We start from the raw sequence: 13,389 nt of genomic DNA, 5'->3' as shown, positions 1-13,389 counted from the left end.
TGTTACATAATACTATTGTTTTACAATAGTTCATTTGTACTATGATAAAATATTCTGTACAAAAATTTTAATGATTATACAAAATTGATCAACTGTCAACCCGTCTAAATACCGCGCGCGGCGTAGAGTTGTTATATCGCAGTATGAAAATCGAGCGCTACTGCACTTTATTACCAATTGTTTTACCCAAGCGAACTCGTGACTCTTTGTCCAATTATACGGTATCTTACATCATATATACCACTTCCAATCAACCGAAGCTTTGTTGTTTATTTCTTTTGTCTTGTGTCACTTACTAAATCGGTACAGATGGAGGTTGAAAGTACTTTTACAGATCTTGAAAATACCTTGACAACCTTGGACACCAGACACTGCGACCTGGTTTCTCATGTTGATGAAGTTGATGGAGGAGAGGAATTGTTCAAGCTTGTTCAGGATCTGCAGTCCGTTAGAACTGAATTAGAAAACGTATCTAAAGGTATTCCTGGAATGTTAAAGGAGACGACAGTGTTGGAAGATAATCTGAGAAACAGTTTTCAAGTCATGACAAATCAGTTCGATACCGGTTTCAACAAAGATCCTGATTACAAACTTGATTTGGAACTAATAAAAGATAAATCAGAAGGAATATGAGTTTTTGCTCATTTGCATTTCCAAAAATAATAGTGATACAAGATCTTCGTTCCCCACAAATTGCAACCCATCAGAGGATGGACACTATTACGAATAAGTCACACATGTCGCTGAAGAGACTGTTCTGTGTAAACTAACTTATCATTGTTAACCAGATTTAGTCACTTCAACTTGTATTAAATTGCATGGAGATAATATAAGGAAGATCGCTTTTAAAGTATAAATGATAGGATTAATGCTTAGATTTAATAATTTATTGATTGTTTTGATATTTATACGACTTTTCTTTCTCATTTCTGACTTTCTGTATCTATTAATTTGGTGAAATGTTACCAGAGGTGTGTTTTTACTTTGTGTCCTCTGATGGTTAAAATCTCGCTTTTCCACTGCACAGTGCTATTCCACACATTGTTTGAGGGAACTCTGAGCTGTTGGGGGTCAATGATTTGGGTCATTAGAAAATTAAATATATTTTCTCAAATTTAAGATCCTTTCTTTTCTTTGAGATGTAACTGAACAATACCTGTACCTGATGGAATCAGGTACTTTAAAACGAGGGTAGCTGCGAGGGTAAGCACTGCTAAATACTGATAATTCAGAGTGGTCCATCAAATGTGTATCAGATTGTAGGGAATTTCTCTGTCAAGTTGCCACTCTGAGATAAAACTTCATCACCTTGTAATACTTTATAAATACAACATGTCAAATATTTCTGGCTGTATACAACTAAGATTGTGGTTTTGAATATGCATCACATTACGGCCGACACCTCTCCAGCGTGAAGCTTTAAATATATTTCTCAAACTAGCATCAAATCAAACAAGATGCATACGAAAGGAGGATAAGTGAAAGCTGTGGTTTGGCATTTACATCTAAGATAGACTTGTTTTAAAACTATCAGAATGACAATGAATGGCGAAGAAAGCAGGTTAGTCTACTAATTTTTTCTAATTCTTACAATTCACAAAATCTTCTCTGAATGTATTTGCATACAATTATGTAAAATAATCCTGTAAACTCTGCAGTTATTTCATGGTAGCGGAGCAGAAAAGATGGAGGAGTATCAGAATAATGTACCTCGTTTTATTTCTAAACAGCACAGGTAATAATAATGAGTTAAATCGATAATGTTCATAGAGAAACAGGAGGTAAAGTTCAGTACTATTGTGCAATTTATAGGAAGGTAGTGCGATCGAAACTTTGCGAAGTTACTTGAAAGTTTATTAGATTATTTGGCAACCTGTCCTAAAATCAGTTAATAATTATATTTTCAGGGTTTTCAATTCTGCTGCCCTCGCTTTGGCCCTATTTACAACACATCAGCCCATCTGTTAACTATTCATTTCTGGGGTTTGCAGCAGCTGGGTATTCATTCGGTCAACTTCTTGCTTCTCCTCTCGTAGGAAAATGGTCCACAGTAAGGTAGGAAACTGCTTCTCAAAAAACTTAATCCAAATTTCCCTTGATAATGGGTAATTTCTAATCTGTAGATGACCTAGAACTGCTCTGATTTGTGAGTCAGATATCAGGTATGCAGGTTAGGCTGTAACCCAAGTTATTTGTTATAAATAATAACTCTGGCTGCAGCCACACCTGACTTAATCCTTGTCTAAATATAGTAGTGTTGACATCATAAAAAGTAGCTGATACTTTCAAACTAGTGCTGTGTAGCAAATACAGGGTGGGCCAAAAGTCAGTGGGCATACGTTGGCCTTAATAGCTCAGTCACTGAGTGACTAATTGAAATAATTCTTTCTGGTACGACTTACTACCACCACTGGTTCGGGGAATTTATCAAATCGAAAAATATTAGAGTACATTTTTTTTCAAATGAAGGTTCATTTTTACATTTATTTGATAGTTTGGATAGTCGGAACGAGCTAAATTTTATTGAATTGTGTTTGGCCATTCGAATTACGTTTGTCCTGAACAAATTACAGTTGTAGCTTCTCGTATGGCCGAGATACGAAGCATAACGAGTTAATTCATTACGTGTGATCAGGTGATTGGCTTACCTAATCACGTGATAAGGTCACCCCGTTAACCACCCCATTAAACATTATGGGAATCGTTAAGGCTGCCCAGTTAAGGTGTCGTGTCACGGTGTCACATAATCACCCAGTCAATTTTGTTAACGAGATACACAAAATGCATTTTTTCAGAACAGATGCAACATTTACTAATCTACCGTTTCTGAAAAAATCAGGCGTCCAGCATGTTCAGAGAGAACAATATAGGTGTTTTAATTTTGAATGGGCGTGGTTTTAAATATTCGAATTTTCAAATTTTGACGACGGAATCCTCGAACCAGAAGGTACAGTATGCCATCTGCAAAGCAACAGCTCTCAAATATAAAACACGGCGGAGCTATCAAGGCCAACACATGCCCACCGACTTTTGGCCCACCCTGTAATTTGATTGGCTCTGTTTCTGCTGAGTAATCTATCATCCTATATTAAATTCCTTCCCACTAAAATTTCATACCACTTGTCCAACAGTAACACTTCTAAATGTGATAAACGTTAAACACATTCCATAAACTAATTAAATGTAATCGCTGCAAACCTACAATACACTTAAAGAAGTCACGTACACAGCGCAGTAATTGTACCCTACTATAAATACTAATATTATATCATCTTCCCAGGGGTAAAATAACACTGCCAGTTCAACTTACCTTCTTCTCAGGGGTAAAATAACACTACCAGTTCAACTTACCTTCTTCTCAGGGGTAAAATAACACTGCCAGTTCAACTTACCATCTTTTCAGGGGTAAAATAACACTACCAGTTCAACTTACCTTCTTCCCAGGGGTAAAATAACACTGCCAGTTCAACTTACCTTCTTCTCAGGGGTAAAATAACACTACCAGTTCAACTTACCTTCTTCTCAGGGGTAAAATAACACTACCAGTTCAACTTACCTCTTACCCAGTCTCTCAGGGGTAAATAACACTACCAGTTCAACTTACCTTCTTCTCAGGGGTAAAATAACACTACCAGTTCAACTTACCTTCTTCTCAGGGGTAAAATAACACTGCCAGTTCAACTTACCTTCTTCTCAGAGATAAAATAACACCAGTGCCAGTTCAACTTACCTTCTTCTCAGGGGTAAAATAACACTACCAGTTCAACTTACCTTCTTCTCAGGGGTAAAATAACACTGCCAGTTCAACTTACGTTCTTCTCAGGGGTAAAATAACACTGCCAGTTCAACTTACGTTCTTCTCAGGGGTAAAATAACACTACCAGTTCAACTTACCTTCTTCTCAGGGGTAAAATAACACTACCAGTTCAACTTACCTTCTTCTCAGGGGTAAAATAACACTACCAGTTCAACTTACCTTCTTCTCAGAGATAAAATAACACCAGTGCCAGTTCAACTTACCTTCTTCTCAGGGGTAAAATAACACTGCCAGTTCAACTTACCTTCTCAGGGGTAAAATAACACTGCCAGTTCAACTTACCTTCTTCTCAGGGGTAAAATAACACTGCCAGTTCAACTTACGTTCTTCTCAGGGGTAAAATAACACTGCCAGTTCAACTTACCATGTTCATTGGAGTAGTTGGTAATCTTCTCTACGCCCTAGCGTGTCTGGTAAAGGACTCATCTCCTACTGGAGCTTTATGGGTTGTGGTGATTGGGCGTGTCATCAGCGGCGGGGGTGCTGGTTAGTAATTAATCAATTAGTATGTTAATCAGTTAATTAGTTTATTAGTTGTGAGGAAGGGTAATGGTGGAGAGGTGATTTTTGAACTTGCTTTTAAAATAGCCGTTAAGTTTGTTATCACATGCAAATGATACGTTTCATTTAATGCCTATAACTTCATTTGTTCATGAGAGACATGATGGTTTTGAATTACCCAGCTTGGTAAAACAGAAGACCCTCAAGATACGTTAAGCTCATTATTAAGTCATTATGAATAACAAATATTTCATGATAATTATTCAATAATACATCATCATTAAGAATTCCTGAGTCCCTCATTTCTTCTCTGTTATATCCGATAAAGCCGGTACATTCCTGGTGCTAGTTTTAATATCAGTTTTGTAGATGGAACAGTTTGTAACCTTATTTGGTGATAGGTAACTGATAAGAAATTGGTTGTTACGCTTGTTATCGAACAGCTAAGAAAGTTCTACATCCTTACTGACAGTCAAAACTGAAAATTCAAAATATTTGTAAATGTAATCTTAACAATATATAGAACATAGATATGATCTAGGGCTTCTTGCTTTCTGGTGTGCGTTAAAGCACTATCAAGTTAAAGTATCAACTTTTCTGCTTGGTTTTAGGCGAAAACTCCTCAGAGAAGAGCTTAAATGTTATTGATAACGACTGATTGGTTTATAGCCGTCACGTGTAAATTATGATCTCAAGCATGTAAAATAGGAGCTCAATATATTATAACGTAGATTAACCTCTCCAAAACTTTACTGTAGAATTCATAACAGTTCGATTTCCTAGAAAAAAAGAAGAGAACTTGATACAATTTTGCAACATTTTGACTCTCAGTGTAAATACCATTAAAGCAGCGGACTCTATGAATTTGCAGTATTAGGTCACATTTCCCGATACGTATTTAACTTATATATCTGGTATTATCTGTTATTATCTAGCTCAGTGATCAGCACACTGTGTTCCTATCATAGATTTACTATCACGTGATTCATGACACAACCGGAAATCTGAAACTGTTACAGAATCACAAAATACATGTCATTTATTGTCACGTACATAATGAACTAGATTATATGTATTTTAAACACATGTGGTATGTATACATCACGTACATAATGAACTAGATTATATGTATTTTAAACACATGTGGTATGTATACAAACTATACATCACGTACACCATTCCTCCACTGTCACATCACTACATATCCGCCACTTTACTCGTCAGAGTTATGCTGAGTTTAGCACGTTACTGATGTAGCTGATATGACTTAACAGTTAACATCTCCATATATTTCAGGTTGTATCGCTCTAGCAAGATCGCATCTTGGTACAGTTACCTCATTAGACGAGAGGACTGCTGTGGTTAGCAAAGGTTCCATGGCTCAGGCTGCTGGTTTCATTATAGGTCCAGGTAAGCTCAGGCTGCTGGTTTCATTATAGGTCCAGGTAAGCTCAGGCTGCTGGTTTCATCATAGGTCCAGGTAAGCTCAGGCTGCTGGTTTCATCATAGGTCCAGGTAAGCTCAGGCTGCTGGTTTCATCATAGGTCCAGGTTAGCTCAGGCTGCTGGTTTCATTAGAGGTCCAGGTAAGCTCAGGGTGCTGGTTTCATTATAGCTCCAGGTAAGCTCAGGCTGCTGGTGTCATTATAAGTCCATGTAAGCTCAGGCTGCTGGTTTCATCATAGGTCCAGGTAAGCTCATGCTGCTGGTTTCAGTATAGGTCCAGGTAAGCTCAGGCTGCTGGTTTCATTATAGGTCCAGGTTAGCTCAGGCTGCTGGTTTCATTATAGGTCCAGGTTAGCTCAGGCTGCTGGTTTCATCATAGGTCCAGGTTAGCTCAGGCTGCTGGTTTCATTAGAGGTCCAGGTAAGCTCAGGGTGCTGGTTTCATTATAGCTCCAGGTAAGCTCAGGCTGCTGGTGTCATTATAAGTCCATGTAAGCTCAGGCTGCTGGTTTCATCATAGGTCCAGGTAAGCTCATGCTGCTGGTTTCAGTATAGGTCCAGGTAAGCTCAGGCTGCTGGTTTCATTATAGGTCCAGGTTAGCTCAGGCTGCTGGTTTCATTATAGGTCCAGGTTAGCTCAGGCTGCTGGTTTCATTATAGGTTCAGGTTAGCTCAGGCTGCTGGTTTCATTATAGGTCCAGGTAAGATCAGGCTGCTGGTTTCATTATAGGTCCAGGTTAGCTCAGGCTGCTGGTTTCATTATAGGTTCAGGTTAGCTCAGGCTGCTGGTTTCATCATAGGTCCAGGTAAGCTCAGGCTGGTGTGTATTAACAAGGATAGGAGTTAGGACCTATCCAGTGTCCATGTACAGCACCTGTTTGATTTCTAATTGAATCACGTTACAAGATAACATTTCTCCACAAATAATAATCACTTATCTGCTTATCAAGTGCACAGACTGATAGTGTGTTTCACTAACACGAGATTTTGTTCAGGTTTAGCTTTGGTGACGTCACTGGTACAGAAAGGGTTCTGTTATGAGAGCTGGGAGGTATCACAGTACACTCTCCCTGCCTATCTGTCAGGTATAAGTTATAACTATAATACTGTGACGTCACTGCTTTGGTGACGTCACTGGTACAGAAAGGGTTCTGTTATGAGAGCTGGGAGGTATCACAGTACACTCTCCCTGCCTATCTGTCAGGTATAAGTTATAACTATAATACTGTGACGTCACTGCTTTGGTGACGTCACTGGTACAGAAAGGGTTCTGTTATGAGAGCTGGGAGGTATCACAGTACACTCTCCCTGCCTATCTGTCAGGTATAAGTTATAACTATAATACTTTGTAACTTCCCTTCACAGTAAAATACTGTAATCCAGACTTGACACGGTGGATTTGGACAAAATTAGAAACTGTATTGGTAGCTAGTATACATCGGATTATTATCCTTTCATTCCTAGTTACAGCTTTACAGTAAAATGTAATATAAGATCACTTTGGATATCTAATTGTGGATTAGATTAGTCCAGGGAGTCTGAAGCTTTGTTTAGATATTTAGACTTCAAGGACAAGGAGGAAGTTGGAAGTTCCACAATAGTTCCATGTCATTTCAGGGGGGATATTTGTAAGGTTAGAATAACATCATATCCTGTCACATAAGAATGTACGCACATTCTGTGTATTTGACGAATGCAGTTGTTTAATTATAGCCTACCTGACTTTGGCCGTGTCCTTTGTTCACATAATAAAAACAATGATTCTGATGTAGCTAACCTCGGTATTCATGATACTAACACATTATTCAGTCTAGACACAAATTTCAGTAAAACAAAAGTACATAATTAAATATTTTAGAATTTAATTTTACATTTCACTCTATTTCAGCAATATTGATAACAGTAAACATGGTGATTGTGGCTGTGTGGTTCAGAGAGGACGCAACCCCAGCAGAGTTCATGGTCAACTCCATTGTTCAGAGCTCCGAAATGGCCAGTTAGTCCCTTTCACTTTCACTTTCACTTTCACTTTCACTTCTAATTTATTTTTCAACTTCCCTTTCTTTCATAGTTTCAGTTAAAGACCCTTAAAGAGTTCAGAGATCATCAGGTCATTACGCTTCAGAGAGACGAATGGAAATACGTGTATCTGTTTTTCCTTATTCTCCGTCCAGCAATAAGTTTTAATAACCGTACAATTTCAGCTCTGAGGGTCAAATGGTCTGGAATTGTGATTTGTAACGCTCTGTTTTACATTGCAATGCTCAGCTTCACTGTTATGGAGACACTCAATACTCCCATTATACAGGCTGAACTCGGGTTAGTCCCTCTATCACCTTTATTTCACTTTATTTCCAAGTTTCACTTATAGACTACAGTGTCACTTTGTTTTTAAGATTCCTTCAGTTCCCTTGAGTCTTGCATAGACTAGACTTCTTACAAATAAGCTATCTGGAAATTCAATAATGCCTATTATCACATAATTAATGCCTATAATCACATAACTAATACCTATAATTAATTAATTAATCACTCAAAACCCCTCTTATTACCCAGGTTGTCCCAGACAGAAGCTATCAAATACAGCAGCATATTCTTAACCTGCACCTCCGTGTTCTCCTTCATGACTTTTGCTATTGCTACACCTCTCGGTAAGATAATGCCATAGATTTATTAGTGTTATTTGAACTTTGTCCGAATTTATTGTTCGTTGTAATGACTTTTTTCGCATATTTAGTGAGTCGTATGAACATATTCTTGGTATTTTCCCATTATCACATTTCTACGAATTGGTCGACATTTGACAACTACTACTACTACATTCTACTATCTACATTCCTTCTCTGAAAATACCTCGTTTTATGTGAGGCGAAAAGAATGTTATTTATGTTGGGATTATTCTACTTCCTTCCCTCAAAAATTGCTCTTATTTATATCAGATTGTAAGGTAACTTGAAAACGCAGTTACTTAGCGTAAATAATTACAGGAAAGAGGTTTGGTGAGCGCAAGATGATGGGGATTGCGTTCTCAATGAGCGCATTTGCGTACATTCTCTTCTATCCAGTAGGACCAGGCTATATACCCCGGATACAGTGGACTCCTCTCAGCAATGTTTCCATTTCTAATCCGGTAAAGAACTTGTTTTTTTAACTTATTCACTCCGGATTCTTTAATCAAATTGTTTCTGCCAATATGAGTATACCCATTTAATACTGGTTTGAAAATAGTGTCTGAAGTCATTAAAAAGCCCTATCAATTATCCGGTTTGTAATTTCAGGATAACGGTTATATTGTGTTAATTAGTTAATTAACTAACTTACAACTAATTGTTTTCCTCAGAATAATACGGAGGTAACAGGGTGTAACTGGCAGAACAAATGGTGTCACACTCAGCATCGTCTCAACATTGCTCAGTTTCTCGTTGCCAGTAAGTTTCAAGTACCATTTTCCTCGTTATTTTGTATTTTCTTCTAATACTGTTTGATCTTAGCCACAATTAGACACGTGACAGCAGTGGCGTAACTAAGGGCCCCGCTGACCTCGCTGTGCGGGGGGGGGGGGGGGGGGGGGGGGGGGGCGTTTGAATGTGGGACAATTTTGAAAAATTTAACTGAGGTATTAGCAAAACTGCGCGTTTTGATCTAGAAACACACTTTTTTAGAGATTTTACCGGCGTATCCTCTAAAATCACTTAATTTGTTCAATTTTAGGGAGGGGCGCCAAAAGGGGAGGGGCGCCAACAGGGGAGTGCATATTCGGCGGAGGCGCCAACAGGCAACGTTACGCCACTGCGTGACAGTCTCGTGTCAAGTAGCTTTACACTCCTGACTACTGTTTTTCAATGAGGTATTTTTATCTAGTAATAATAAAACCTGCAGTCAATCGAAACATATTCGAGACATAAATGTTAAAGGAACTTTTCGGATTTCAGAATTTGTTGTTTATGTTTTTGGTTTGTTTGTACTTTGTTGTTGCTTGTTCGTGTGGCAATCTCTCAAAAGGAATCTCAAATTGTGATGCCTTTTTTCGGTAGTGTTTGTAGCGCGCGGTAACGATTTTATAGAATGCTGGCCGTTTTCCAAACTAAGATTGCGCGCGCCCGCGTCGATTTTGAGCGCGCGTTGTAGGCAGTCCCGTACGCGCGTACGTACATCGTAAAAAAGTCAGTCTGGCAAGTCTTTTAGATGATTGTGAACACGTGCCAAGACTGCCAACTGAGTTGGCATGTCGTATGTCGTACAGTTTTCATCGTGTTCACAATCATCTATAAAGTTAAAACTCGAAAATTCATACTCATGCATAGTTATAATCATTTACTTTACACACGGTAACGCTATTACATGGGCATTCGGACTGACGCCTGACTCATGACTGTCTTATGAGCTGTATTACTAAAAACTCAGATTTAATCGATCCAACTAAAATTGTAAGCGATAAATTCATTCGTCCATAAAAACTTCATATAATATTGGATTTAATTAGTTCTCGTGGTAAAAAATACACGGATAAAAACTTGGGGACACTTCACACATGAAAATTGATGGGAAAGTGGGAGAAATACAGCTAGATTACAATTGAATTGCGTTATCTATCTGTGACTTAAGCAGGCAAATAACCGATTTAAAAAATACCGACCACGATTCACTTAATAAGACTGAAATTTCTCCCCAGATAGCATACTACTGTTCAGCTACCCTCTTGGAGTAGTTCTGTTACTGAGCCGAACTTCTAAGATTCTGGGACCTCATCCACAGGTATCATATAATTTATCAGTAAATATAAAATAATCTGTATTATTATTACAGCTCCTGTTATCTGTTGTGTAGTGATTATTTGATGAAAATTAACATTTCTTTTGTTTACTTTCCCTTAATTAATTCACCACTCTCAATCTCTCACGTTGCAACTGTTTAGGGTACGGTGATGGGAATACTCACCGCAGTTGGCTCATTTTCACGCGCTGTCGGTCCCGCTATCTTCACTTCTCTCTTTCAAGCCTTCGGGCCGCCGTGAGTAACGTTTATCTGTCTTTGATTACAAGTACAAGTTCTTTTTGATATTTTTTGTGATTAAAAAGCGAAATTTCATGTGGTTAAAGTATTATATAATAAATTTATTAGAGGTTTAGGTTACGTCAGGAAATTAATATGTATTTTTAATCACAACTGCAATCGAATTAATTTTAAAATGTATATAATAAGGAGACACAATGAGAGGCTTTTAGGGATACATTTACCAATATGCCGGCAAAGTTGAAAATAGGTCACTATAGGTGGTCGTTGAAAATAAAACATTAAATCACAGCAATTCTCAACATTTTAATATTTCGATGGTAACAACGATGTATTCCTATCACGTTTACTTTCAATTAAAATATCTGAAATACTCCTTTCATGTTCGTTGCAATATACATATGTTAATAATTAGTATTTGATCACTTGTAAAATCTGGAGGGGGTTCTGGAAAAATCTCTGTAATATATTATGTCTGTACCGTGTGTTTGATCCGTTTGATACGTTTTCAATTTGAATAGTTTTCGCAGATATTCGTTGTCCCTTACTGGTCGTGTTTTACCGTTTTGATTTTCGTTTTTCCGTTTTAATGTCCGTTATTTCCCCGTTTTAATGTCCGTTATTTTCTCGTTTTAATTTCCGTTATTTCAGGGCGATGGTGTACGTTCTAGCACCTGCTCTTTCCATTGCTCCTATCCTTGTTTTTCTTGGTAGTAATCATCTCGAAACATTTGAGAGTCGCCACGAGAAACTTCAACGTGATCTGTTCACCTGAGATTAATTGCGGAGAAACCATTTGTTTTGTAGCCTCTACACTCGGATAACTGGGGGGAATGTTGACAAAACAAGTCCCACGGGGGAGTGAATCGTGGCTGAAAGAGCTACTTAATCGGGTAGTCACAAACTGGGTGAGATCTCAGATCTTCATGAGGTGTACGTTAAGCACCCGCAGGACAAAACTCTGCTATTATATTTATTGTTATATGCCAAGCGTGCTTTTTTGATTTTTTGGCGTCGTTGTGAGTTTTGGATTGTTTGTAATCGACCGTTAATTGAACCTGCTAATTTCAGGGCATTTTTTAAAGCCTGTTGATTTTTCGTCGTTCGATATTTGTGTTACTGATGTATTCCAACGGATTCTAGAAATTTTCAGTTCGGATTTTTTAAATGATTTGTTATTGTTAGAATAAAATTTGTATATGTATTTTCTGTAGTTTTCCAAATATTTCTATTTTTTTCTTCAAGGCCCAACATTTAACCGTATTCACACGAACACCAAATCAATAAAACAAGTGTACCGCAAATGAAAATTTAAGAAGCATTGAAATTGAGTGGATTTAACTGTTTAGACTAGATCCAAGCGTTTCTAATGTCTACTGTCTAGTTTCCCATAGGTCCAAAATGCTAACCCTAGCAATTACATGGTGGTTGAACATTCCCATATATTTCTTGTCATACGTTGTATGACCCGGCGGGTCATACAACGTATGACAAGAAATATATATATATTGACCCGCCTGTATCGTTGAAACTCTACACTATAGTGAAGCGACAGTGGGGGTCACCACGTGATACAATATATTTCAGGGTGATCGCGGTAGTAATGTTAACAGTGTGCTTGGCTGGAGCAATCTTAGTGTTATTCGGATCTAGACACATGCACTCGTTTGATAGGAGGATCCAGATTCTTAACGCAGAAATATTCACATAATGTTATCTTCCGGTCACGTGACGTCATAAAGAGAGTAAATTAGAAGACATGCCAGCTCTGGCGGAGAAGCTCAAAGTCAAAAGTGTGATAAAATCTCAAAAACTTGAAACCAGAGACCACAGAAATAAGTGGTGTTTAAGATCAGTGTAGATATAGGACTAGAAGTAGGTATAGCTGTAATGTTGGTTAATTTTAGAAACTTTATGTTTAAATCTGCTATATTTGAATGATGATGTTAGTCATGACACTTTTAGTTATTCTGATGTTGATAACGGATTACTGCACGTGAGCAGTGGCTTGAATATGTGTATTGTTTTAAAAGTCTTTGTTGGCGTCCACTAAAATATTGCTTGATGAAGATACAAATGTTTTTGTTTCTCAACTTTCAGATCTTTCGAAGTTGCTGGTTTAATACGGAACAATCAGACGAAAGCTATTGTTAAATTATTAAAAAGGTTGAGTAGATCGCAGAATATTGCCCTGATACGTGCTGAAAATAAATTTTCGTTCACGATTTTGTTATTAATTTTTACTTAGTATAGGGGTTATTTTAGTTTGAATTTCTTTGCTGAAGAAGGTTGTATTTTATTGTCTACTTTATATTAGACTAATAAGACTGATGAATTAGATTAGAGAGAGATAATAAATATTGATGGTCCCACAAGAATTGTTAGTTGATGTCTATCAAAATAAAAGATAAAATACCACTCTTATCTGAATTGTTATAAATTAAACCGCAGATAAATTATGTTATACACGACATAGGTACCAATATGCAAATATTATACAAGATTCTTCCTGTGGCCCTTTTTAGACCTAAGTTCTTGACGCATCTATAATCGAGTCTGATTTGTCAGTGTCATTTAAAAACAAAAAACACTTGTAAAACTCCAGTATAAATGA

At 37.5% G+C, this 13,389-nt stretch overlaps 1 protein-coding gene across 2 annotated transcripts; it reads left to right on the top strand.

Annotated features, from left to right (window-relative positions):
- The first annotated feature begins 1,439 nt into the window (after window positions 1-1,439).
- On the top strand, window positions 1,440-13,350 carry LOC134822414 (major facilitator superfamily domain-containing protein 8-like). Of its 2 annotated transcripts, none has more exons than XM_063833459.1 (14): window positions 1,440-1,561; window positions 1,659-1,735; window positions 1,908-2,055; window positions 4,152-4,303; window positions 5,615-5,728; window positions 6,758-6,847; window positions 7,651-7,758; window positions 7,967-8,081; window positions 8,319-8,413; window positions 8,750-8,892; window positions 9,103-9,190; window positions 10,435-10,517; window positions 10,678-10,772; window positions 12,363-13,350. In XM_063833459.1, exons 1-14 carry the CDS (start codon window positions 1,536-1,538, stop codon window positions 12,484-12,486), a joined length of 1,458 nt encoding a protein of 485 aa, XP_063689529.1. In that variant the 5' UTR covers window positions 1,440-1,535; the 3' UTR covers window positions 12,487-13,350. The 2 variants fall into 2 exon arrangements, with proteins under 2 accessions (XP_063689529.1, XP_063689530.1); XM_063833460.1 differs by lacking the exon at window positions 12,363-13,350 and adding an exon at window positions 11,427-12,000.
- Window positions 13,351-13,389: the final 39 nt, after the last annotated feature.

Source organism: Bolinopsis microptera, chromosome 10 (genome assembly GCF_026151205.1).
Source record: "Bolinopsis microptera isolate Bmic1 chromosome 10, MBARI_Bmic_1.0, whole genome shotgun sequence".
NCBI classification, from domain to species: domain Eukaryota; kingdom Metazoa; phylum Ctenophora; class Tentaculata; order Lobata; family Bolinopsidae; genus Bolinopsis; species Bolinopsis microptera.
This window is presented reverse-complemented; position numbering and strand designations above follow the sequence as displayed.

Bases quoted from the DNA above. Each gene is read 5' to 3' on its own strand.
- LOC134822414 (XM_063833459.1), top strand. From the start codon at position 1,536: ATGACAATGAATGGCGAAGAAAGCAG. The intron at 4,304-5,614 runs GTTAGTAATTAA...CATATATTTCAG, and splicing joins CATCAGCGGCGGGGGTGCTG to GTTGTATCGCTCTAGCAAGA. The intron at 9,191-10,434 runs GTAAGTTTCAAG...ATTTCTCCCCAG, and splicing joins TGCTCAGTTTCTCGTTGCCA to ATAGCATACTACTGTTCAGC.